The sequence below is a fragment of the Bombyx mori genome, chromosome 24, assembly GCF_030269925.1.
Source record: "Bombyx mori chromosome 24, ASM3026992v2".
NCBI lineage: Eukaryota > Metazoa > Arthropoda > Insecta > Lepidoptera > Bombycidae > Bombyx > Bombyx mori.
The window spans coordinates 19,127,304-19,151,927 of NC_085130.1; the positions used below are offsets into that span (position 1 = coordinate 19,127,304).

The 24,624-nt window shown below is 41.3% G+C and overlaps 2 protein-coding genes across 7 annotated transcripts; both read left to right on the forward strand.

Annotated features, from left to right (window-relative positions):
* The first annotated feature begins 55 nt into the window (after positions 1–55).
* Positions 56–9,190, forward strand: LOC101746327 (transmembrane emp24 domain-containing protein 5). Of its 2 annotated transcripts, none has more exons than XM_021347283.3 (6): positions 56–194; positions 1,266–1,442; positions 2,364–2,439; positions 3,722–3,875; positions 5,446–5,503; positions 6,407–9,190. In XM_021347283.3, exons 1-6 carry the CDS (start codon positions 168–170, stop codon positions 6,476–6,478), a joined length of 564 nt encoding a protein of 187 aa, XP_021202958.2. In that variant the 5' UTR covers positions 56–167; the 3' UTR covers positions 6,479–9,190. The 2 variants fall into 2 exon arrangements, with proteins under 2 accessions (XP_021202958.2, XP_004925101.2); XM_004925044.5 differs by lacking the exon at positions 56–194 and adding an exon at positions 337–686.
* Positions 9,191–12,006: 2,816 nt separating this feature from the next.
* LOC101739585 (zinc finger protein 808) lies at positions 12,007–24,082 on the forward strand. Of its 5 annotated transcripts, none has more exons than XM_038019913.2 (8): positions 12,007–12,404; positions 12,874–13,016; positions 16,633–16,801; positions 18,635–18,778; positions 19,435–19,560; positions 20,054–20,176; positions 22,820–22,905; positions 23,351–24,082. In XM_038019913.2, the coding sequence occupies exons 1-8, from the start codon at positions 12,183–12,185 to the stop codon at positions 23,442–23,444; spliced, it is 1,107 nt and encodes a 368-aa protein (XP_037875841.1). In that variant the 5' UTR covers positions 12,007–12,182; the 3' UTR covers positions 23,445–24,082. The 5 variants fall into 5 exon arrangements, with proteins under 5 accessions (XP_037875841.1, XP_037875840.1, XP_062531941.1 ...); XM_038019912.2 differs by having other exon boundaries at positions 12,008–12,404; positions 23,326–24,082; XM_062675957.1 differs by lacking the exon at positions 19,435–19,560 and having other exon boundaries at positions 12,008–12,404; positions 23,326–24,082.
* Positions 24,083–24,624: the final 542 nt, after the last annotated feature.

The following is a 24,624-nucleotide window of genomic DNA, read 5'->3' on the forward strand; positions in this document are numbered from 1 at the left end:
GTAGACTATGGAACATGATGGCGGATTCCTGAACGGTTTTTTAAGCAAAAATTAGCATGGAAATTGAACAAATCACAAAAGAAAATACATTTTCGGTTACATAATGAATTGCTCAACACAAATGAGTTATTAAACCAGGTTATTAATTTTAATGACGATCTACAGCTATGAAAAGACGCAGGAATTCGTCAGCTGTGAGTAGTGTTTGATCTATCGACCTATATTAGGCATATTTTTTCTAATGGTGAATTGACGATGCCGATTTCCGATTAAAACTACAATGATACATACAATGACTAATTATTAGGTACGTAAAAATTACCCCACCACCATTCCAAACTGATATTGACAAACCGCAAACAGAATTTCTGAACGATAATCTCTAACCATAAATTTCGGCTGTAAAAAATAAATCACGATTTTCACACTATTTATATTTATTTATGTCTCTAAACGACTCATCCGTGATCTATAAATAAACTATTAAACGCAAAACGCCATTCGATAAGAATTATTTGAGCTGAACAACCAAGTCAATTCATAAAATGCGTTACATATATTTGACTACTATTTTCAGTGTTGTTTTTGCCTTTGAAAAAGATATAACTTTTACTGTTCAAGCAGGAATGACCGACTGTTTCTACCAGAGAGCACAGCCGAACGAGTTAATAGACATAGAATATCAGGTACACTTAATCAATTCGGAAACAAAACTAGAGTTCATACTACGAAAAAGAGTAAATTTTTTCTCAATTCTTTGCATTCAAATGCTTTAAATTCCAGTTTATGAACTTAGTTGAAACGTTTTAATTTAAGTCATAAGGTTTTAACTTAATAAATGAACGTTCGGTTACAGTGGTCCAAACTAGCCTCTAAATATGTGAAATCCGGAGTAAACTTCTGATATAGGTGTGTACTAGCAACTGGCTAATCGCTCGCATCATTTAACTGAGGAAGCCAATAAAAAATGTGATTTGTGTTAATGATTGGACCTGTTTTTTTCATTACCTTATGTTGATGACCTTTTGCTCACTTTAAGTGGTTACAGTAGTCCCTACGTGACTCGTAACATTGAAACCTCAACAGCACAAATACATCAATTACATCCTAAAAATGGAACCTGTGATTACTCTTCAGAAGGATAAGGAATAATATCAATAAGTACCTCTACATTCCTGTGCTTCTGTGCAACATATCCTACCATCCTAGAAAATTATTTTAACTTGTTTCCTAATCTTTATATGTATGCAAAATGTATGTTAAAGGTAATAGATGCAACACATGGTGAATTGGACATATCATTTCAACTCACTGACCCTGTTGGACGGGTAATAGTCTCCGACTACAAGAAGCCAGAGAACTCTCACAGGCATCAAGCCACCTTAAATGGAGACTACAGATTTTGTTTTGACAACACATTCAGCACGTTTAGTCAGAAAACTGTAAGTAATTTATTGAGATTGGACCTTGTCCTTTGCCATTTAAAGTGAAAGATTGCCTATTCTGGAAACACAAATGGTGGCTAAACATTGGAACTTAGGGAAGTGTCCCAAGCTTATGGAGGTGGCTTATGAATATAACAAACACTACCAATATATCTACATAAAGCAAATCTATACTTAAAATATTCAAATCATAAACGCTTTAGTGTTAATCTTGAAAATAGAAACAAATACGGTTTATTACTTTTCAACACCATAACCACTGCTATTTAATGAGTTCTTACCACAAAAATTACATTTCATGACAGTTTTATGTGATATTTTACAACGTTTATGTTTTAAACGTGTTGGATTATTGAAAAAAAAACGCGCAAAACTCATTCTATTACTTCTATTGTATACTAACAATACTAAAATAATTACACAATATATTTTATTTATTTATTGCCTAGATGTGTGGACGAGCTCCCTGCCCACCTGGTGTTAAGTGGTTACTGGAGCCCATAGACATCTACAACCTAAATACGCCACCCACCTTGAGATATAAGTTTTTAGGTTTCAAGTATAGTTACAACGGCTGCCCCACCCTTCAAACCGAAATGCATTACTGCTTCATGGCAGAAACAGGCAGGGTGGTGGTACCTACCCAAATGAACTCACAAGAAGTCCTACCATCAGTAAAAACTCCATCCATTCCTCCCCCTCCCTTCCTTAAAAGTGACATTCGGAAAGATTTCACTTGACCCATCTCCTCCCTAGAACACCTCACGTAATTAATGGAAGTCCCCTAATAAGCTTCTAGTAATCTGCTATTGCTATTCCAAGTGTAAGTGAATGTAGATCAGTTCATTTAAGCCCATACTCATCAACCCGTTGTCTCTAGTCGGAGAACTAAGGTGTTGACACATGACCATTTTTCAGGTATTTTTCGACATATTAATAGACAATGAGGAGACAGAGGAGAAAGATTATGATGACGACAAAGAAATGGAACTTGGTATGTACTTGCCTCTTACTTAATACTACCTTCAATGTTATCATGTACTAGTGACAGATGTTCTATTACCTGGCAACACTGGTGAAACCTTAGTACTGTCAAATTTTGAAATGAAATTGTCAAATAAAACCATAATAGTCCGGTAGTCAAAATTCGACTTTATTTAATTGTAATTATAAGTTTGAACATTAATATGGTGCTATTGTCATGGACTATTATACTTCTATAATCACAGATTTCGCCAAGACTACACTATAGATAGACAAATATTAATGAAGACAAACAATATTTATTCTATTCTCAATTTGATCAAAAGTTTGACAATAAAATAGTATGCATGCGTGTGTGTGTCAAATACATGCATGTGTGTGTAATGTTTTTTTATTGATTTAATGTAAGTATTTTTAATGCATTACTTATAAAAAAAATATTTACATTCTGCACTCCTTTTCGTAGATATTCTCTGTAAGTGTGAGAAATTTCATACTCTTCCGTCCGCTCAATTTTCGTAAAAAGGGGTACAAAGTTTTTTCTTTATATATCGATGCTTGAAAGGCAAACATGACTAAGCGGCAATAACTGCTTTGTACATAAATGATAGGCAATAACTATATTCGATGCGCAAAAAATATATATTTCTAGGTCTAGTAAAATCATTTCAAACCTACAGCTACTAGCTAGATTCTACTACAGCTAGATTCGTTAAAATAAATTTTGTTTTCATGTATTTCAACTTTAAATTCGTCTACTGTAAAGTTCACGCATTGTCGCTTAGTCACGTTTGCCTTTCAAGCGTCGATATCTTAATATATACAAATTACGTGTCACGTTTGTCCGCGATGGACACCTAAACTACTTAACCGATTTTACCTTTTTTTTTAAATACCTATGTGTTTTGTTTCAACTTAGGCCACACGATGGTTTTTATTTCGATTAATGGTCGCAATATTTATTAATTAACAATAAAATGATTTCTTATGTTGATTATTGTTATTAATTGTAAGTTTCATAAGTCTGAAACAGACAGAAAATCAGTTTTTACAGACAGTTGTAATACTGTCTGACATGGCATAAGCACCACGTGTTGCTGCGGCTAAAGTATAAGGGAAATTTATTTCGTAGTAAACGCAATACAGTGAAATCAAATTGTTCTTGCTTTGTTAACTTTTGGTATTAGCATATCCGGCCGCGTGTTATTTAGAAACAAAAACCTTAGCCACAGCAACGTGTGGCCGGGTCTGCTAGTTATATATGTATATGGATTTTTCATGTTTGTCGTCAGGTACTGCAGCCGAGAGCTACATAATGAGGGTGAGGGATATAGCGGAGTCCGTGAACCGGGTGAGGGACAACGTGTCCGCGGCCAAGAGACTCCAAGAGTTGCAGTCCGCGCACGAGGCCAGAGACAGGAACATCGCTGAGGAGATGTGCGACAGGTGAGCTGTTTGATGATCATCAGGTTCTCTAACACGTGTCGATCTTCTTGCATTATACACAGTTTTATAGTTTGATCTTGAACATTATATAAAAGTGTATCTGATCAGTGATGATCAGTGGTCGGAGTAGGTAGATTGATATTATATACTTGCGTCAAGATATTATAATATGGACATGCCATTACATTGTTTTTAATCCTCATCGGATACAATTTTAATATTTATGAGATAAAATAACCAAAAGCCCTGTCTAAGTTTTGTCTCATACTGACAAATGTCATTTCTAATTCAACAGAAAGGGACAAAATACGGTGTAACTATTCCAAGTTGTTTTTGAATAAAATACAATATTTTAGCTAGCACTGGTAGCGTAGATTAATATTATTAATACGTTTTTCACCTTAAACACAGATTCATGCTAATTTCAAAATTCCGGAACAAATATCACAATAAATATGAAGATCCGGTATTTTGGAGGCATATCCATATTATCCTCTACGTTTGACGTCAACGACCTTAAATTAATCTACCTACTCCGACCCCTAGTGATGATACAATGAAATCTCGTAGTGTTTCTTACGAAATTTAATTTTTTATTTATACAATAGTTTGTTTGGAGATGTTTGCTTTTGTATTTTAAAAATTATGAATTAAAGAAGCAACTAATTTGGTTAAATTATATGAAGTAAAGGGATTTTCCCTCGTATTTTTTTTTAATTAAGAACAGATTATATTAAAATTACAGAGTAGTTAGCTTAAATTTTTTAATTACAGGTGATCAGCTTAATATAGATTATACACGACACATAGACACGGCAAAGACGTTAACAAAAAGCATTTTTTAATACAGCATTTCCCAAAGTGGGCGATAACGCCCCCTTGTAGGCGCTGCAGGCCTAGAGGGGGCGGTAAGAGACCCGGAAAAAAATAGGGGCCTGGTGTAGAGTTTTAGGAGGCGATTTGTAATTTTCAACTAGGAGGACACTGATTGAGCTCTCGCTGTAATGGTGTTTACTAGTAGGTAAAAAAGGGGAAAGTGGGCAGTAGACAAAATAAGTTTGGGAGCCCCTGTTTTAATAGAAAGAGACTTGGAATGAACTTCCACCATGTACCTCTTCAAACTAAGCTGAAATAGAGTTCTTAGTGATAGGCAGAATCTTAAACCCTCAATATTATTGATTTCCATGAGCAGCAGTGACAATTAATCATCAGATGGGACGTATAGTCAGCTTAACACAGACACCCTGAGCCGGTGTTGTGAACTTGGGTTAGACGGATTGATTAATATGACACTCAACAAAAGAATGTGATGGTAGGACCTCTTGAGTCCACACGGGTAGGCACCACCACCACCACCCTGCCTATTTCTGCCGTGAAGCAGTAATGCGTTTCAGTTTGAAGGGCGGGGCAGCCGTTGTAACTATACCGAGATCTTAAAACTTATATCTCAAGGTGGGTGGCGCATTTACGTTGTAGATGTCTATGTGCTCCGGTAACCACTTAACACCAGGTGGGCCGTGAGATCTTTCACTCTTCTAAGCAATAAAAATAAAATGTTCTTATATTACAGGGTCATGAGATGGTCCATCATTCAGATGGTGCTGATGGTGATGGTCGGGGCCACACAGGTACGTTAGTGCAGGGACATACACATAAGGTGCATAGAAAAAAAGATATTTTCTAAGCATTCTAGTTTAACTGCGGGCAAATGACGTCACAATCGATCTAGTGCGAAGTGGCTAGCGGAGTCCATTGAGATTCCAGTGTGAGTGTCTGAGATGAGTGACATGAGGTTGACATCCCAATTTTTATAATATAAGGGCTGTCACACTCTTTTAAACGAATCGCGTTACTGCTTCTCAGCAGAAATAGGCAGGACCGTGGTGCCCATCCTTGTGAATTTACAAGATACTCTACCACAACTAAACGTCGGCTGTCGATTGAAATATATATTTCTTTTATTGCTTAGACGGGTGGACGAGCTCACAGCCCACCTGGTGTTAAGTGGTTACTGGAGCCTATAGACATCTACGACGTAAATGCGCCACCCACCTTGAGATATTAAGGTCTCAGTATAGTCACAACGGCTGCCCCGCCCTTCAAACCGAAACGCATTACTGCTTCACGGCAGAAATAGCCAGGGCGGTGGTACCTACCCGCGCGGACTCACAAGAGGTCCTACCACCAGTATGCTGGTATAACAATCAAAGAAGTTGTATCTCTGGTGGGTAGCTTTGAGGCGTATGACCCACGGGGCAGCCCTACAGACACATTCTATAAAACAGTCTCAGCTTCGCAAACATTTGGCTCCGTAACTTGAAACGTCTAAGCACGAGGCGTGGGCCTTGCCGATGAGCTTAGCGCTTAGCTCGGATGGAATCGAAACCGGAACGTATCGCGATGTACCATCTAAGTATTAGACACCCTTGACCCAGACCTAGGCTGGTCCTCTTGAGACGGACAGTTTGCGCCGCCGTCGCTCAGCAGACGCACAACATGCGGCGGTATTCCACTCCCAACGTTGTTTGCAGGTTTTATTTTTGAAGAGCTTATTTGAAGACAAAAGTGACTACAGAAAGTTAATACCGGGCTTGTCGAAGTGACGAATGAATTAGTCGAAGCCGTTCTTGCCATATACTAAAATAGGACATCAATAATAGTGTTGCCACTCTCACTTATGACGTATTCAAATGTCAATTTAAAATAATTTCGTTATTTTTATGTTTATGATGACGTCAATGCGTGCTGCTGTAATGGATCGCATCTCGTATCGCAACAAGTTTAATCTCACATTTTTTTATTACCCCTTTAGGCAGACGAGCATACGACCCACCTGATGGTAAATGGTTACCGTCGCCCATAGACTTCAGCAATGCTAGTGGCAGAGCCAAGCCGCTGCCTGCTATAAAATATCATAAATGTCACAAAATGTCAGCTGTCCCTACTGTGATATAAGCCTGGCCGAGAGTCTGGACATGTCAACTGTGACGTAATCATTAGATCAAACATGCGACAAGGATCTGGATGAATTTCGCCAAAGTAGAGTACCTGGCATCAGCGGATGAATCGTTGAGGCAGCTGTGAAGATACCCCGACAGATCGAAGGCTCTACAGCATCCTTATCCCACCAGGTGGGGTCGGCACAGTGAATTTTTCTATTCCACTATCAGCCGTCATCTCAACACTCACTCCTCTCTCTCTCATATCGTCATTAACACACTCCATCCATGTGTTCTTCGGTCGACCTCTACCCCCTCTACCTTGCACTACCATTTCCATACATCTCCTAGTCGCATGCATCTTCTCTCCACGCATCACATGTCCACACCACGCTAACCGTCCGCTCTTTAATTTATCAATCACGTCAGTTGTACTACCAGTCGTGGAGATATCTTTACTTTTTTATATACATATAGACTAGCCGTACTCGCCCGCTTCGCTGGGCATTTAGAATTTACATTATTACTTCTCACCCCCACAAAGATTCTCATCATTAACGCCCCGCAACTGGTGTAGGGAGTCCAACACTCATATAAATGTATCCTATCCATTAAGTACATGTATTTTCTACATGGATACTATGTTTCAAGTCAATCGGATGCACGGTTCAGTAGTTGTAACGGAACATCCGTAAAAACCACTGTAGATTTATATATTAGTATAGATATGTATATATTTCTTCTATGCGTGTGTTTGTCACTGAACTCTTACTAAACGGTTGGACCGATTAGAATGATTTTTTTTGTATGCATTTGGGTGGCACCCTGGATGGTTTAGATTCACAAATCAGCCCGGCAGGTGGCGCTGCATTCGGTATCTAGGTTATTTATCTACACTACAACGAAACGGCTGCATCGACTTGAATGATTTTTTGCAGGACTACGTTTGTCGGGTCTATCTATAATACTCAAACAGCATAATAAATATTATATAGTGTAGTAATGTGATGAATACGAATTTATTCATGCGATTTTGCCTTTTTATTTTCGAATTTCAGACCGCTTTTTTTAACAACGATATCTCAAAAAGTCTGTCCAGTGAATATAATTCATAAAAATTAGGTTCCTCGACCCACTGTCTTGATTAAATAACACGGTAATATATTTATAAGTACCGTGTAATATATATTTGTGTTGGAAGTATGATTTATGAAGCGGATGTTACGAGAGTTTAATTAACATTTGTAATTAACATTAACACTCATTTGAATCACAAAATGAAAGAGTACACAGTTTGAGAAACACCGTTTTAAATCATCGTGTAGGTAACGCACGATTTGAGGTTAGCCGCTTAGTCGAAAGTAAAATGGCTATTTAAAAAGAGGGAAACAAAAATACCACTCAACTGTTTACCGGTGTGGTTATTGCGAGTTTTTTAACGTTCTCGTTAGCGTAAAAGTTAACTCTAATTTGTATGGAGTTGGAACGTTCATTTATACTATAGTAGAATTATTTTGTCCGTGAAGTTTGGGTAATAAAAAATCGGAGCGATGAAGCGAGTATTCCGCTCTCTCTTCCACTCGCGAGCCTTATGGACGGGCATAGTGATGCGCATTATTGTTGTCGATAAGCGTCATCGATAGTGTATTTAGTTTTGTCATTTTGAGGGTTAGTGATAAAAATGAAAGAAAAAAATCACTAATCGAACACTTACACCACATATCGCCGCAGCGAGTTAATGAGAGAGGCAGAAATTAACACTTTGTAACTTTTCGGGATCTATTCTTATTTCAGTGAAATTTTTTTACACATTGTTGATAACAACACGTGCAAATATTATTTTCAATAATTTCTGCCGTTTTGATATAAAACAAAGAAGTAGGCATTGTGTCACTAATGAAATTCAGAGAACGAATGCATAAAAACACATTTCTTTGCGACATAATGTACTATAACTTGCAGATAAGTACAAATGACATAACAATGTCTCACCACCCTTCGTATACCACTCCGCCGCCGTGTACCTGCCTTCGATGACTCATTTGTTTTTATCGATAATGGCGTTGCGCCCGCGCGACACGCTCACCGTCCTAGCCGGGCCATGTTTTATGACCCAAACTGCACGAACAAAATAATTCTCCTATAGTGGCTGTTAGTGGCATACAACAATTCGTGTTCAATCGCATTGGAAATAGAATTATTATAGTACATATTCTCAGACTGTATGCTTTTATATTAAGTATGTGTGTAAGCTAAGATAAGTGTGTTCATGGCCAAAGCGTTTAGTATTTACTTAATTTTAATTGTTGTTCTGTACAAAATTGTTCACAAGAAGATGCACAAATTAATTGTAAAATATAAAGTTTAAGTAGTAAATGTTTTTTTATTTATTTTTTTCTTAGTTGTCGTGGCCTAAAGGATAAGACGTTCGGTACATCCGTGTTAAGCGATGCATCGGTGTTCGAATCCCGCAGGCGGGTACCAATTTTTCTAATGAAATACGGACTCGACAAATGTTCACGATTGACTTCCACGGTGAAGGAACAACATCGTGTAATAAAAATCAAACCCGCAAATTATAATTTATGTAATTACTGGTGGTAGGACCTCTTGTGAGTCCGCGCGGGTGGGTACCACCATCCTGCCTATTTCTGCCGTGAAGCAGTAATGCGTTTCGGTTTGAAGGGTGGGTCAGCCGTTGTAACTATACAGAGATCTTAGAACTTATATCTCAAGGTGGGTGGCACATTCAAGTTGTAGATGTCTATGGGCTCCAGTAACCACTTAACACCAGGTGGGCTGTGAGCTCGTCCGCCCAACTAAGCAATAAAAAAGTCTTCTCTTCTCAGTCGTTTGCACTCTTGACATAGTGGTCCCGGTCATCATATCGAGTAGTGGTGCGCTTCTTCAGACGTCGCCATCACTCGCATACTGCTGCCTTTTTGTGTGCTCTCGTCGACGGGACCGCTTAGAGCTGCCTTTATTTGGTCATCTGCCGTGCAGTCTTGTACCCTCTATCATGCCCTGCACCACAAGGCGCTTAACTGAGTCGTCTACCGTCCCAAAACATCTCTGAAGAAAGTGACAATGCGACCCTGAATGATGGTAGATAGACGCTGCGTGATGATGTAGCGGGCGTGGTGATTATATACTCTTTGATAGCGGGCTTAGCTTAGTACAATCTGTGTCGGGTCGTCGAACAATAACCAGGTTGCAAACTGTCGTGTCTTGTTAATAATTATCACCCTACATAATATTACACACGCTCTATATATAAGCACAGACAACAGTGGTGACCCCAACGTGATTTAATATTGGTATAATACCACCATTATAAAAATCTACCGACAAACGCAATGTTTGCCCGTATGTCATTTCGGCGGCACTGACGCCTGAGTCGGTCCGTGGTGCTGCACGAAGTCCTAGCAAAACAATAGGTAATTCTTCAACCCACGTCTTAGAATCTAGTCGGGCCATGAGCGCTGCCTTGAGTGTATGGTGAATGATGAACCCAAACGGCCGTCTGGTGTAGTGGTAAGTGACATGGTCACTACACAAGGGGGTCGCGGGTTCGAATCCCGCCAAGGGAAGATATTTGTATAATAAATATAAATGTCTTTTCCAGGGTTATGGATGTATATTAAATATATGTATGTGTATAATAAAAATCTTACATTTATATCCGTTATCTGGTACCTGTAAGTCCTGTAACACAAGTTCTTTACGAACTTATCACGGGACCAGTTAGCGTGGCGTGATTGTTAGTAAATACTTATTTATTTATTTAAAAAAAAAAAAAAAACCTCGCTTGCTGGAGTACGACGGTTTGCAACCTGTTTATTGGGCAACGATTCGGCACAGACTGTACTAAGCTACATCAATGCCGAGTTTCTGTAGAATTGAATGATATGTTCTGAACTTCCTCCACGATATTTGCAGCATTCTTCTCCAGCACCACATTTTGAACATATACCACCTTTTTTTCACTTTCTGTTAATGTCCAGATCTCGGCAGCGTAAAGAAGAATGGGAAAGACGAACGCTCTCACAGTTTTAATTTTAGTGGCTTTTGGTGATATTTTTATTCCCTCATATTTTTCTCAGCCTGTCCATGGCTGACCTTTTGTCAGTGTGTATGTTGAATTTTCTTGTTTAGCGTGCTATTGTTGTACACAACTTAATATTATTGATCGTTGTATGTTATAGCGAAACATAACGTAACTACATTTTAAACAGGTGCATCAACTTATCTCTACTGGCGGTAGGATTTCTTGTGAGTCCGCACGGGTAGGTACCACCGCCCTGCCTATTTCTGCCGTGAAGCAGTCATGCGGTTCGGTTTGAAGGATGGGGCAGCCGTTGTAACTATTCATGAGATCTTAGAACTTATATCTAGGGGTAGGTGGTGGCGTTTACGTTGTAAATGTCTATGGGCTCCGGTTACCGCTTAATACCAGGTGTGCCGTGAGCTCGTCTACCCACCTAAGCAATAAAAATAAAAACCATCGGGGAAATAGCTTGCAAATGGTTTTTTATTTTACTGATAATTAACAGGAGCTTTGTTCATATTTGAAACAATTTCTGCAAGGAATATTGAATAATTAATAATGAAGCAGCGCTGGACCTATTGTTGTGGCGAGGCTTTGGAGGAAGGCCTATGTCCGGTAGTGGACGTCTGTGGGCTCATAGAATAGAGTATCTACTGGATATGATTACTTTATATGATACTAGCGACCCGCCCTCGCTTCGCTCCGGAAATATTAAATTTTATTATTCATATCTGAGTCCCAAAATGTTACCCGCGGTTATTGTCTTACCAGGGTGACACCGCGGGGCGAAGCTAGTCAAAAAAAGTAGCCTAAGTTACTCCTTATATCATCAGCTACCTATCAGTAAAAGTTTCGTCAAAATCGGCCCAGTCGTTCCAGAGATTAGCCGGAACAAACAGACAGACAGACAGACAAAAATTGTAAAAAATGTTATTTTGGTGTGTTCCGTATATATATACATATATATGCATGCAGTAAAAAGCGGTTATTTCAATATTAGAAACAGACACTCCAATTTTATTTATATGTATAGATTACCGAATATGCTTAATACTGAATTAGCTTTTTTTAAATTCTGTCAGTAAATCTGTCTTGAAAAGCCTTTGCAATGAAGTTAGTTCGATCAGTAAACAAACAAAAATGTCAATAAATGTCAAATGACAAAAACAAAATGGCCTATGCGGTACAGCTTGTTTTGTTTGTGTACAACACATTTAATAACGCGATTCATTAATTAAAACAAATGAAAAATAAGTAGAATTATACTTAAATAAAAAATTTAGAATATCTTCCCCTCAATTTAATATAAACGTAATAATCATGTTGGCGGTTTTACTTTTAAACCGCATGAATATAATGGCGAATAGACATCGCACAAAACGTCGGGAAAAACTTGAGAATTCTTGTAAATTAGCCTCTGAGGCCAATGAGGACGGTTACTGCAGAACGTGTCTCGGTACCGAGGATCTATCGCCGATATTTAACGAGAAACAAACCGAGGAGAAACGTACGCGCGAACTAAAAGTTACAACTGGTTTACAGGTAATTAAAATAAGTTTTATTGCTCCAGCAGATCACCTACCTGGTGCTAACCGTTACCGAAGCTCTCCGACGCTAAGTTCCTAACTCCACACCTCTTCTTGAGGCACGGAGTTGAAAGTTTCAATCGTAGTGGAATTTGAAAAATTGGAATTTATCAAATGAGAACTAATAATTTCTTTGGGAGGCTAATAGTCATATTGTGGTGTCCATGGGCGAGTTTAATGTTAGTTATTTTCAATAGATGGGTTTATCGCCTTCCTGGTATTAATTTAAATAAAACCTGGATATAATTTATGTAGAAAAATATTTAATTTTAATGAAGGTATTGGCAATGGTAGATCTTGAGTATTATGACTCTTTCTAGGACTGTGTTGTTTGCTATATATCTAACAGTAGCCCAGTAAACAGTAGACATGTAGAAATATGTGAAGTGAAGTGGGCATAACATAATACCATATAAACTTTTCAGATTAAGAAAAATGATGGTCTATCACAGAGGATATGTTCTGGTTGTTTGGACTCATTGAACCAAGCATTGAAGTTCAGAAGGAAAAGTAAAAAAACAGAGAAAACGTTACTAAATAGGATATCAGGGAATAAAACAAAAAAGAAGTAAGTATTCCCACACCAGAGGCAAGGCTCAAGCAATGGAAACAATCACATATCAAGGGGTGAAATGCTATTTGGTTTAAGAGACATTTTTGCAAATTTACAGGAAAGCCATTTGAAATTTAAAATTTGGAAAAAATTCGAAACAAAAAACCTTCAGCCACTTATTTGAATGCAATAAACTTAGTTGAAGTTCAAAAAAAACAACAAATTGTTGATGATAATACCAAATAAAACACATCTTTAATTACAATGATAAATATCGCTTAAACCATTATAGCTTTTTACCCCTCAATATGATAGCAAACATGATTATTTTCTAATATTTTTAATATACTATGTCGGGTAAAATTCTCAAAATCGTCTGATGCAAGCTGTTCACAAAGTATGTCCAAAAGAAATTCTGTTTTCTATGTAAGCCAGAGTGACAGTCAACGGTTAATTTAGCTTCAGGTCTTCCGACTTCCTCTGGATAAGAGAGGGTTTATTTAACCTTTTCAACTGTAAAGGTCTATGTTTTTTTTTTTTTTTTTTTTTTTTTTTTTTTTATTGCCTTTGTAGGCAGACGGGCATACGGCCCACCTGATGGTGAGTGGTTACCGTCGCCCATGGACTTCAGCAATGCCAGGGGCAGAGCCAAGCCGCTGCCTACCGCTTAATACTCTCCACAAGCCTCGTTTGAAGAAGGACATGTCATAGCGCTCGGGAAACACCGTGGAGGGGAGCTCATTCCATAGCCGGATGGTACGTGGCAAAAAAGATCTCTGGAAACGCACTGTGGATGACCGCAGTGGCTCCAGGTAGTATGGATGAACTCTACTCCGGTGGCGGGCGGTGCGATGGTAAAAACGAGATGCTGGTATCATCTCGAACAATTCCTCAGAGCACTCCCCATGGAACATACGGTACAAAATACAGAGGGAACCGAAGTCCCTCCGCAGACCCAGAGGCTCCAAACGATCCGAGAGAATGGGATTATCGACAATCCGAACGGCCCTCCTCTGTATGGAGTCAAATGGAAGAAGCTGGTATTTGGGAGCCCCAGCCCAGAGATGGGAGCAGTACTCCATGCGAGGCCGGACTTGTGCTTTATAAAGCAAAAGTCTTTGTCCAGGCGTGAAGTACCGCTTCGCTCTGTTGAGGACTCCCAGCATTTTGGACGCCAACTTGGCTTTGCCTTCCAAATGACTCCGAAACTGGACATCGCTCGAAATGTCGACCCCAAGTATCCCGATACTCTCGGAAGGTTGCAGGGATACTCCTTGGAATTGCGGCGCCATGACAAAGGGGTCCTTCTTCGCAGTGAACGCGCAAACTTGTGTCTTTATCGGGTTGAATTGAACCAAGTTCAATTCACCCCATTCGGAGACTCGCCCCAGAGAGTTCTCCACTTCAGACACAAGTTTTGATCGTCTCTCTTGCACCACGCTCCGAGAGAGACTCTGATGGCCGATATATCGCGCATCCCCCGTGCTGTCATCTGCATAGCAATGCATGCCATCAATAGACAGCATGTCATTGATATACAGGATGAAAAGCGTGGGGGAGAGCACCGAACCTTGTGGAACGCCAGCGTTAATGGTCATGGTATCAGAACAGTCACCGTCTACAACGACCGTGATGCTCCGCCCATCCAAAAAGCTAGCGATCCACTTGCAGAGACCCTCGGGGATTCCGTAAGATGGTAACTTCGATAGAAGTGCCCTATGCCAGACCCTGTCGAAGGCCTTCGCGATATCAAGGCTCACAGCAAGAGCCTCGCCCTTGCTTTCCAAGGCTTCAGCCCACCTGTGAGTAAGGTATACAAGAAGATCGCCAGCTGAGCGACCGTGACGGAAACCGTACTGTCGGTCACTGATCAGCTGGCGATCCTCCAGATACTTCAGGAGTTGTATATTAATTATTCGCTCCATCACCTTGGAAAGCAAGGAAGTTATCGCGATAGGCCTATAGCTCGATGGGTCCGACCGGTCACCCTTCTTGGGGATAGGGTGGACGTGGGCAGTCTTCCATGAAGACGGAACCCTGTTAGTGCAATAAGAGAGGCGATACAAACGCGTTAGCGCAGGCGTCAGCTCAGGGGCGCACGTTTTCAGAACCACTGCAGGGATGCCGTCTGGCCCGCTCGACTTATGGACGTCCAGGAGTCGGAGTTCCCGCCTGACTGCACACTGTGTAAAGCAGATCTCGGGCAGGGAACTATCACACCGGAGGATGTTCGGTGGTGTGGCACCCCCGTCGTCCACAGTCGAGTTCGAGGCGAAGAGTTTGACCAGAAGGTCAGCCTTCTCTTTCGCACTATGGGCCAGACTGTCATCGGACTTGCGTAGTGGTGGGAGACTAGACCTGCAAAAGTTTCCTTCTGCAGCTTTGGCGAGCGACCAGAAAGCACGGCTCCCAGAGGGATAGCTCTTCAGTCGCTCGCCAATTCTAGCAACGTGCTCCGACTTCGCCTTGGCAATAACCTTCTTGTAGGACCTGGAAGCGGCGTTATATTTCCGCCTTTCCTCTGAGATGTTAGGGTCCTGACGTCTCCTGGCATTATCCCATGCCACGTATGCGGACCGCTTGAGGTGTGCAGCATCCCTGCTGGCATTGTTATACCAGGGTCTGCTGCGACCCCCAACGGGCACTTCAGAGGAGGGAATAAACAATTCCATCCCCTGGAGCACCACGTCTTTAAGACGGTCCGCACAGACGTCAGGATCAGCAGAGGAAAAGCAGAACCGCCCCCATGGGTAGGATGCGTAAAATTCACGCAATCCATGCATCACGCAAACTCTTCGATACCCGGTCGTCGTTCGACGATCAGGACGAGAGATGTCCAGTGGATGGTGTCTGTTTAATGAGTCTCACATCATATCTGATCCTAAATTACACATGCTAAGTGTCTATCAATAACTTGGGGTGGGGCAAATTGTAACATCTCACAGGTAAGTACCACTATTTCTTATTGAAGCTTCCGATTAATTTTGGTGAAGTGTGGGACAGTCAATGTGTTTACTTTGATCTCATGTCCATATTAACTTATGTTGTCTATAGGCTGATTTGTACTGAAACAGATTTTTTCATGTTTCTATATTTTTTATTAATATCGAGTATTAGGCAATAAATACATCTTCAAGACAATACAAATCTTAACCTAGGTGCAGCAAGGTTCGATCTTGCCTGTAGATGGCCGACTAGCCAACCAGAAGCTTCCTGAGCAACCCCTCCAAGCCTACGGGCAGAGGTCGCCGTCGCATAGGACACATAGCACACGCGTTCCGCGGCAGATATTCTTTATTACAAAAAACAAAAATTATCCAACGCAAGTCACGCGTAACCATTAAAAGCAGCGACAATTGTTCATCGTGTACCAGTCAAGGGACAAACGGTCCCACCTCCGGAAACGACGCTGAGCCTAGGGAGCACGAGGCAGTGGAAGGAAGGTGAATCGGTAAATCTTCAGGCACTTATTTCGTTCCTTACTGTACAGGCTGTCTATTGATCCTTCTAAGAAATTGGAAAGGCTGAAGAAATGTGACATCCATGGGCTTAGTTAGATTTGTCTCCCCTCATGGAGAGGTTTATACAATGGAAAGCCCTCCCACTCACAATCTTATATTTGCATTTACAGATACACTAAAATATCTAAAGCCTTAAAGAGACCCAAGATTAAGAAACTAGATGAGGACATCCCAGACTACGAGTACAGTGCCTTCGAAGACAGTTTCCAAGATGAACAAGACTACAAGCAGGATGACCAGAACTTTGTCGATATTAAAGAGGAAAAGATTGAGATCAAGGTATTTTATTGTTGCATTTGATCTTTTTTTATTTTTATTGCTTAGGTGGTTTGACAAGCTCACAGCCCACCTGTTGTTAAGTGGGTGCTGGAGCCCATAGACATCCACAACGTAAATGCGCCACCCACCTTGAGATATCAGTTCTAAGGTCTCAAGTATAGTTACAACGGCTGCCCCACCCTTCAAACCGAAAAGCATTACTGCTTCACGGCAGAAATAGGCAGGGTGGGTGATCTTATTTAATGACAAGTTTAGGTACACATTATATTTTGTATTGTAACACTCAATATTTATTCTTGAAAACTATTGTTCTTTTGATAATCTAAATTCGACCATAATCACAGAGGACTCAGTACCTAGATCTCATTCATTTTGTTTGTTGTTTTCTGAAAAGGAGAACTGAGTTGATTTGGAAAACAAAAGAGAAAATGGTACTTGTTTTATGTTTACCCATTTATATATGTATAGACTAGAATGAGAGTACCTTCATAAGTACCTTAGGTACTCGGCTACAGAACTTACATTGGGGCAGTGGATGAACGAGGTCTAAAGTAGAACTGCATTGTGGTTGTTTCATGTCTAGGAGTAATAATATTTACGGTGAAAGTACATCTAATACTGTTTTATTTTTTTAAACAATAAGCTGTTTTAAGACATTCAACCGTAGTTTTGAGAATAGTACATTGTGCACATACTATTTTTTCTCCTACCATGCCGATAGTTCGTGGAGTACCGAGCCGGAGTCCAAGTGCGAAGCCCTGACGGGGGAATAAAAAAACAATTTAACTTTTTATGTAATTTTTAAATAAACTGCTACTAATTGAATAAGAACTGTCTGATGAACTCATCTTTTTTTTTTAATATTAAATTTTATTGCCTTTTGTTTATTTTAACCTTTAATCTAAACACAATATTGCAAATTACCCGAGCACAACAATGGCGGAGAACTTTAGGTGCGTGAGAGCAGACGTAGACACTAACGCGCATGCGCACCTGTCTGTACCCAGCGAGGAAAAGTTACACTTTCTTCCCTGTACAGCGGGAGGAAAATCGAACTTTCGGCGTCGGTAGGAGAAAAAAACAATATCCTAGGCGATGCATGCACAATGTCCATTGACATGTCTATATCAATCTGTGTACGGTAGATCTAGTAGATCTTCAGTCTTCTTGTAGTCATTTGGTTGTCCATTAAATGCTTAGTAAGGTTGTTTGGATGGGCTTCCAATCTTACAGAGTAGGCTTTGTGGATTAGGTACTTCATCTGTGACTTTTATGGCAAGATTTAGTCAGGTTTTTTTGTTCTTTTTTGTTCGCTCGAGTGAATGAGCTCAAGGTCCATGTGGTCGACCCAGAAGCTCTGGTTAATTGGTCACCAGAACCCATAGACATCGCTACGTGAGTTCGGCGCCCATTGGGACATTAAAAAGGCTATGGGCTCACGGCTCATGTGGCCGGCCCAGAAGCCCTGGTTAATTGGTCACCAGAATCCATAGACATCGCTACGTAAATGCGGCGCCCATTGGGACATTAAAAAGGTTATGGGCTCACGGCTCATGTGGCCGGCCCAGAAGCTCTGGTTAATTCGTCACCAGAACCCATAAATATCGCTACGTGAATGCAGCGCTCATTGGGACATTAGAAAGGTTATGTATGAGCTCACGGCTCATGTGGCCGGCCCAGAAGCCCTGGTTAATTGGTCACCAGAACCCATAGACATCGCTACGTGAATGCGGCGCCCATTGAGACATTAAGAAGGTTCTCAAGACTCCTGGAGGCATGTAGTGTGCGCTTCCACCAGTAAAGTGACCGGAGCCCCTCGTCCTGTTCCCGCAGCCGAAGGTGTCGCGCGCGCGTCGGCCGCGCCCCGCGTGTCCCGCCCAGGCCTCGTACAAGTGCCCGACCTGCAGCAAGGAGTTCCGCATGAAGGCCACCTACAAGGCCCACATGCGGTTCCACACTAACTACTGTGTGTGCGAGGTGGGTGCGCTGTACCCGCGCGCGCGGGCGACCCCTAGGGCGAACCCTCTCTGCTATGCCAAAATGCTCTAGTTAGCTCGGTACGTTTGTAAGTATCGCAATTTTTCTCCGATCAACTACAAGGGCCGATGAGGATACAATAATTCTTATAACTTCGCTCTAATATTGTGACCGGTAACGACAGCATAAAAACCAAATATTAAATTGGTAATTGCTTAGTTTTCAAACTACACAATTATATTTGTATACTGTTGGTCTATTGGTGTCGTACTGTGGGACACCCCGGCCGGCATCACGTGCTCCGTAATGCGACTGGGAGCTCAGCCTCGTTTCTCATGGAGGGACGCCAGAAGGTCGGGGGAGGGGGAGGGGGGGGGGGGGTGAGTGCGTACGTCACACGACAGTGCTTGAACACACGCTTACACACTGGGCTGACAGATCTCAGCAGACAGCAGACTGGTCGTGCCTCTGGCATTGCTGACGTCCAAAATCGACGATGATTGATTACCTGTGGCCAGGGTCGATCCCGTTGGAACATGGCACGGAACTTAGGACGTCTTAACGTGAGCTTACTAGCATGCGAGCTGTAAAAGTCCTCTTCGAACGAGGTCAGAAAGTTGGCTGCCTGTGAAGTCTGTATCCGCGTGTTCCCGCAGTCGTGCGGCAAGAGATGCCGCAACAACAACCAGCTGCAGGAGCACAAGCGCGCGCGGCACGGGCTCGGCCGGATCCACAAGTGTGCGTACTGCGAGTACAGCTCGGCCACTAAGGAGGCGCTCACAGTGAGTACCGCGCTCCCCAACACGACTCCTCGCCATGTTTCCTCCCCATGTCCCCCCGCCATGTCCCCTCACCACGTTCCCTCGCCATGTCCCCTCACCATGTCCCATCACCATGTACCCTCGCCACGTCCCCTCGCTACGTCTTCTTACTATGTTCCCTCACCATGTCCCCTTGCCACGTCCCCTTGCACGTCCGTCCGTGACTACTTAGAACCAGCGGCGTAAAAGATATATATGAATGTGTCGTGAAGAGAAGAAAATACGTGAAACAATTGAAACATTTTTATTGAACATTTATGAGAACGCATGACGTCATAAGTGGCTTGTCGTTGCTGTGGCACACACGCAGCACAGCAGCGCCTGGCCACGACTGAAGCACCATACTCGTCAATTTTGACATATAAGATTTGTCCAGTCTCTTCTAGCAGTAGCGACTCTTGCGCTCTGCACTTGGTGAGTACTGATGAGCGCGCGTGTGCGTGTGTGCGTGTAGATCCACGAGCGGCGCCACACCGGCGAGCGTCCGTACGTGTGCGACCACTGCGGCGCCACCTTCCACCGCCGCTCCAACCTCGTGCAGCACATCGCCATCCACCTGCCCGAGAAGAACTTCCAGGTACCCACGACGAATCTAATGCTCCTAAAGTCTTCATAAACTGAATCTCTCATCTTGATAACTTGCTAAATAAAATCACTCGCTAAATGTGTTCTTTGTTTCTTTTAATTTACTTGCTAATTTCATTCTGTCTTTCATGCGATTTACTCGTTACATCGAAACTCTTACAGGCGCACGACTTCATTCGCACTCAATGTTCACTCGCTAAATTGTTTCTTTCTTGTTCTCGCTAAGTTCTTTCTTTTAATGCAAACGTGTCCAGAAAATGGTCCGCGATGCATGTTTCAATCAGAAAATAGTTTTATATATAAATAGTTTCGATAATAGAATTCTTTGTGATTTATAATCAATATTTGGTGTAATTTACCTATATTCTTATAAAATTCCATTGCCATGAAATCTCTTAAAAGCGAAGCTATCTATTACTATGATTTTTTTTCAAAATATTTTTCTCTGCGTCTCCCCAGCTTTAATAGTAAATATAATTAGGTCGCAAGTAGTTTGAACAGTCCTGTTTCAATGGTTAGTTTCTCCTCGTCTTCACTTTACTCAAGTCAGGGCCATATGAGCGCTCATAGATCCGTCGCGCGACAAACAGCTACTAGTCTCACGTCTCTGGGCCCGCGTCGACGTCCGACGGCCGCGCCCCCAGTAACGCGCGCGTGTGTCCGCAGTGCGACATGTGCCCGAAGCGCTTGAAGTCGAAGAAGTTCCTCCAGATACACAAGCACAACGCCCACACGGGCAAGCGGTACGGGTACCTCTGCCCAATATGCGAGCACCGGTTCGAGAAGCCGAACAAGGTGCGCGCCCACACCAGGAGGGTCCACGGGCTCCCGGACGACCAGCAGGGGCCCGTCGTCAGGGTGCAGCTGTAGACACGCACACGCACACACACACATCTACTGGTGGTAGGACCTATTGTGAGTCCGCACGGGTAGGTACCACCACCCCACCCTTATCTGCCGTTGAAGCAGTAATGCGTTTCAATTTGAAGGGCGGGGCAGCCGTTGTAACTGTACTGAGACCTTAGAAGTCAAGGTGGGTGGCGGCATTTACGTTGTAGATGTCTATGGGCTCTGGTGACCATTTAAAACCAGGTGGGCCGTGAGCTGATCCTCCCATATAAGGAATAAAAAAAAAATTAAAAAAACACACATACACATACACACACAGCTCCATAACTGAACTACCTTCTGTCGTACCCGATATTGATACACATAATTTGCTCAAACACTCTACACACTCATCATAAAAAACTCATTTGACTAAAGGCTGCTACACACATATTATTGAACAGGCGATATTAAGAGACATTTACCTAGTATTTTTTACTTAGTCTCTCGATATTATATACAAACATTCAACCTACAGCTGCCCGAAAAAGATATTATTGAATCGGCCTCGTAAAAAGTTTAATGACACAACGAACAGGGCCCCTGGACCACAGCGCATATCGTAAAAGGTAAGATGTTGGCACTAGTTAGTTTCTTTGTAAGTTACCTAAAATCGTCCATTAAAGAAATAATTAACAAAGATTATAATATAACTAGCGGTACTCGTCCGCTTCGCCGTGCATTTAAAATTAAAATAACATAATTATTTCTCTTAAAGATTTTGATCATTAACGCCCCCGCAACTGGTGTAGGGAGTCCAACACTCATATAAATATTAGCCTATCCATTAAGTGCATGTATTTTCTACACGGATACCAAGTTTCAAGTCAATCGGATGCATGGTTCAGTAGTTATAACGGAACATCCGTATAAACCACTGTAGTTTTATATATTAGTATAGATATGATAAGATAAGCCCGATCGGATGAGCACCGATTCCCCGGTTGTGACTGCAAAGCGCAGGGGCTCACAACGTCGCCTCCCACCAGTAATGACGGGTGCCTACTATTATTCGTTGATATTTGAATATTGTGCTAACTACCCTCTATTTTTCTACAAAACGCATTTGTAAACTTTTACCGAACATATATTTCTGCCTTCAGAATAGATGAAATAAATTCTTTAATGGACGCATTTCTAGTTATTTTTGGAAGAAAGCACTAGTGGTTGACATGTTTTGTTTATAATCTTTTTTTTAATATTCAGAATCATTACCGTAAACGTTTAGTCAGTCAACGACTAGTATCGTGAGTAATGCCAAACACTAGTGCCGATATCTTTCTGATACTACCCTAGTATAGTATAGCTATTAGGACCACGTAACTATCGTATCTGGTGTGACTAGGTGATCGCAGGCGTCGCATTATAATTACTTTAAATTTAAGTTTTCGAGCGCCATTAACCGTATTTGAGTTTGGACATGGACAATCTTTAGAACGTCTGGTTGTAGCTAACGATCACAGGACTTTTTGGACGGGAACGCGAGGAGTGAAGTCATGTGATTTGTTTTATTTTGTCTATTTAGTGTTCATTCGTATTTCTTCTTATTTTCTTATTATATTAGAGAAAACGGAATTAATTCTTTTATAGTTCATTCATTCTGGAATATTCCATATCATTATTAATATTAAGTACTAGTATACGTCCTAGTATTGTGCGTCTCAAAACAAGTCCTTCTGGTTTCGTCTGTCTGTTTAACATCCCGATGCGGAACTGTCTCGCTGATGATGACTTCGTTTCTCCTCAGTGTCCGGTTTGTCAGAAAATGGAGAAATCTAAGAAACGCCTCCAGATCCACGTCTCAAAGAGACACCGCCCCCGGCCCACGTACAGGTGAGGCTTTTCTAGTGGACTTTTTGAAAGAACCCGAGAAGCTACGTCCGGGGGCTTTGTTTGTTTCATTTTCCTACATCTGTGAACTTATACAGGAGCTTGCCATTTAATATCCGTAGTAACCGTAAAACCCACCATTCACAATGTTATCGGCCACAACCGATGCTAATTTTCCACGATTTCCTCAAAGCATTCCTTTAAAAGTCCTTTGAAAATTCTGCGGTCATTATAGTAATATGAATTTATTGAGCTCTAAAAAAAAAACTGGTGACCGAGAGAGTCCCTTTGAGGGAGGCTACCATTAAAACACATTTAAAAACGAAGAAAGACAAAATCAAGTCCTCTTTTGCTAACTTTTGACGATAAGTTGTAAATTCGTTGTTCGACAATAAAAAATAGTAAGTTTACAATAATTCCCAGGTACATGTGCCCTATGTGTTCGAAGAACTACCAGCAGACGGATCACGTCAGGAGACACATGGCGCGCTGCCACGGCGTCGCCAGGGACCAGCAGGGACAGATTCAGAAACTGCCAATAGAATCGATTAGTAATCTGACAACACTGAAACACTAGTTTTGTAGCGACATCTATCTGTGATATGAAGAAGCCGGGCAAAGGAATCTCCCGTTTTATATGCGACTTATCACCATTACTGCGGGGTGACGACGTGTTCACGCCTCCAGTGCAGCAAAGAGAACGCGTTAGCCTACAATTTCTTCCCCATTACGTTTCAAGACTATTTTTTCAAAAACCAATTCACTCGTAAATCCGGCTCGAAGGATCAAACTTTAAAAGCAGCTCTTAAAAGTGGCGAGTGTGATATATGTGTGTGTTTAAGAGACATTATTATATCCATTTTACCTACATAAACATTACTTTTACAGTCATTAGTTGCATCTGTGATGTTAATAGTTATAATATATGTTAATGCACATTCATATTGGAAGAAGCATAAAACAGTTCACATAACCGAGTGAGGTTTCCCGCTAAAAAGTCGCTTGTTTCTGAGCTGCAATATTACTATCGTTCGGTTTTTTAAAACCTTGTACATCTAACTTAGAATAGTTTAGCAATCTAACCAGTAGTAAGTTATGTAATAAAACAGTATTGTTAAATATAAATTGTAAATTAGTTTTTGTAAATATAGTAAGAAATAAAGATGAAGGAATTTTTAAATGAGACTTTTAATTATGAGCTAAGATGGCGCACCCCTTACATGCGATGCATATTTTTTTTATTGCCCTTGTAGTCAGATGAGCATACGGCCCACCTGATGGTGAGTGGTTACGGTTGCCCATGGACTTCAGCAATGCCAAAACGATGCATCTGGAGACGTAAGACCGAACTATCAGCTCTGTGAAGAGTCTTGAGCGCTAACAGTGACATAGCGTTGATCGTGGCATTGCTAATGTCACCCCTCGCCATTAGATGACTGTAAAACAAACACAGGTCTCAGGTCTATTGTGAACTTTGGCATCGTTAAAGTTCTGTGACGTATCGCATGTCATGTGCATACAGCCAGGGGCGCTGACCACCGCAAGGCTGTATAGTCTGTAGCAGACACCAAAAGCCCGCCAAAACTGAAACTTAGAAGGGAATCGAAATATGTATTTAAAACTTAAATGAAATACTGTTTAAGCAGATCCAAATACAAAAAAATGTCTGTGATGATTAGTTAGACATCGACGTGATATTAAGACTTATTCCTTGACTGTATG

Coding starts and splice junctions, on each gene's coding strand:
- LOC101746327 (XM_004925044.5), top strand. CDS start 546: ATGCGTTACATATATTTGACTACTATTTTCAGTGTTGTTTTTGCCTTT. Junction 1,443..2,363: donor GCACGTTTAGTCAGAAAACT/GTAAGTAATTTA, acceptor ACCATTTTTCAG/GTATTTTTCGACATATTAAT. Junction 2,440..3,721: donor CGACAAAGAAATGGAACTTG/GTATGTACTTGC, acceptor GTTTGTCGTCAG/GTACTGCAGCCGAGAGCTAC.
- LOC101739585 (XM_038019912.2), top strand. CDS start 12,183: ATGTTGGCGGTTTTACTTTTAAACCGCATGAATATAATGGCGAATAGA. Junction 16,802..18,634: donor AGGAAAAGATTGAGATCAAG/GTATTTTATTGT, acceptor CTGTTCCCGCAG/CCGAAGGTGTCGCGCGCGCG. Junction 18,779..19,434: donor CTAACTACTGTGTGTGCGAG/GTGGGTGCGCTG, acceptor GTGTTCCCGCAG/TCGTGCGGCAAGAGATGCCG.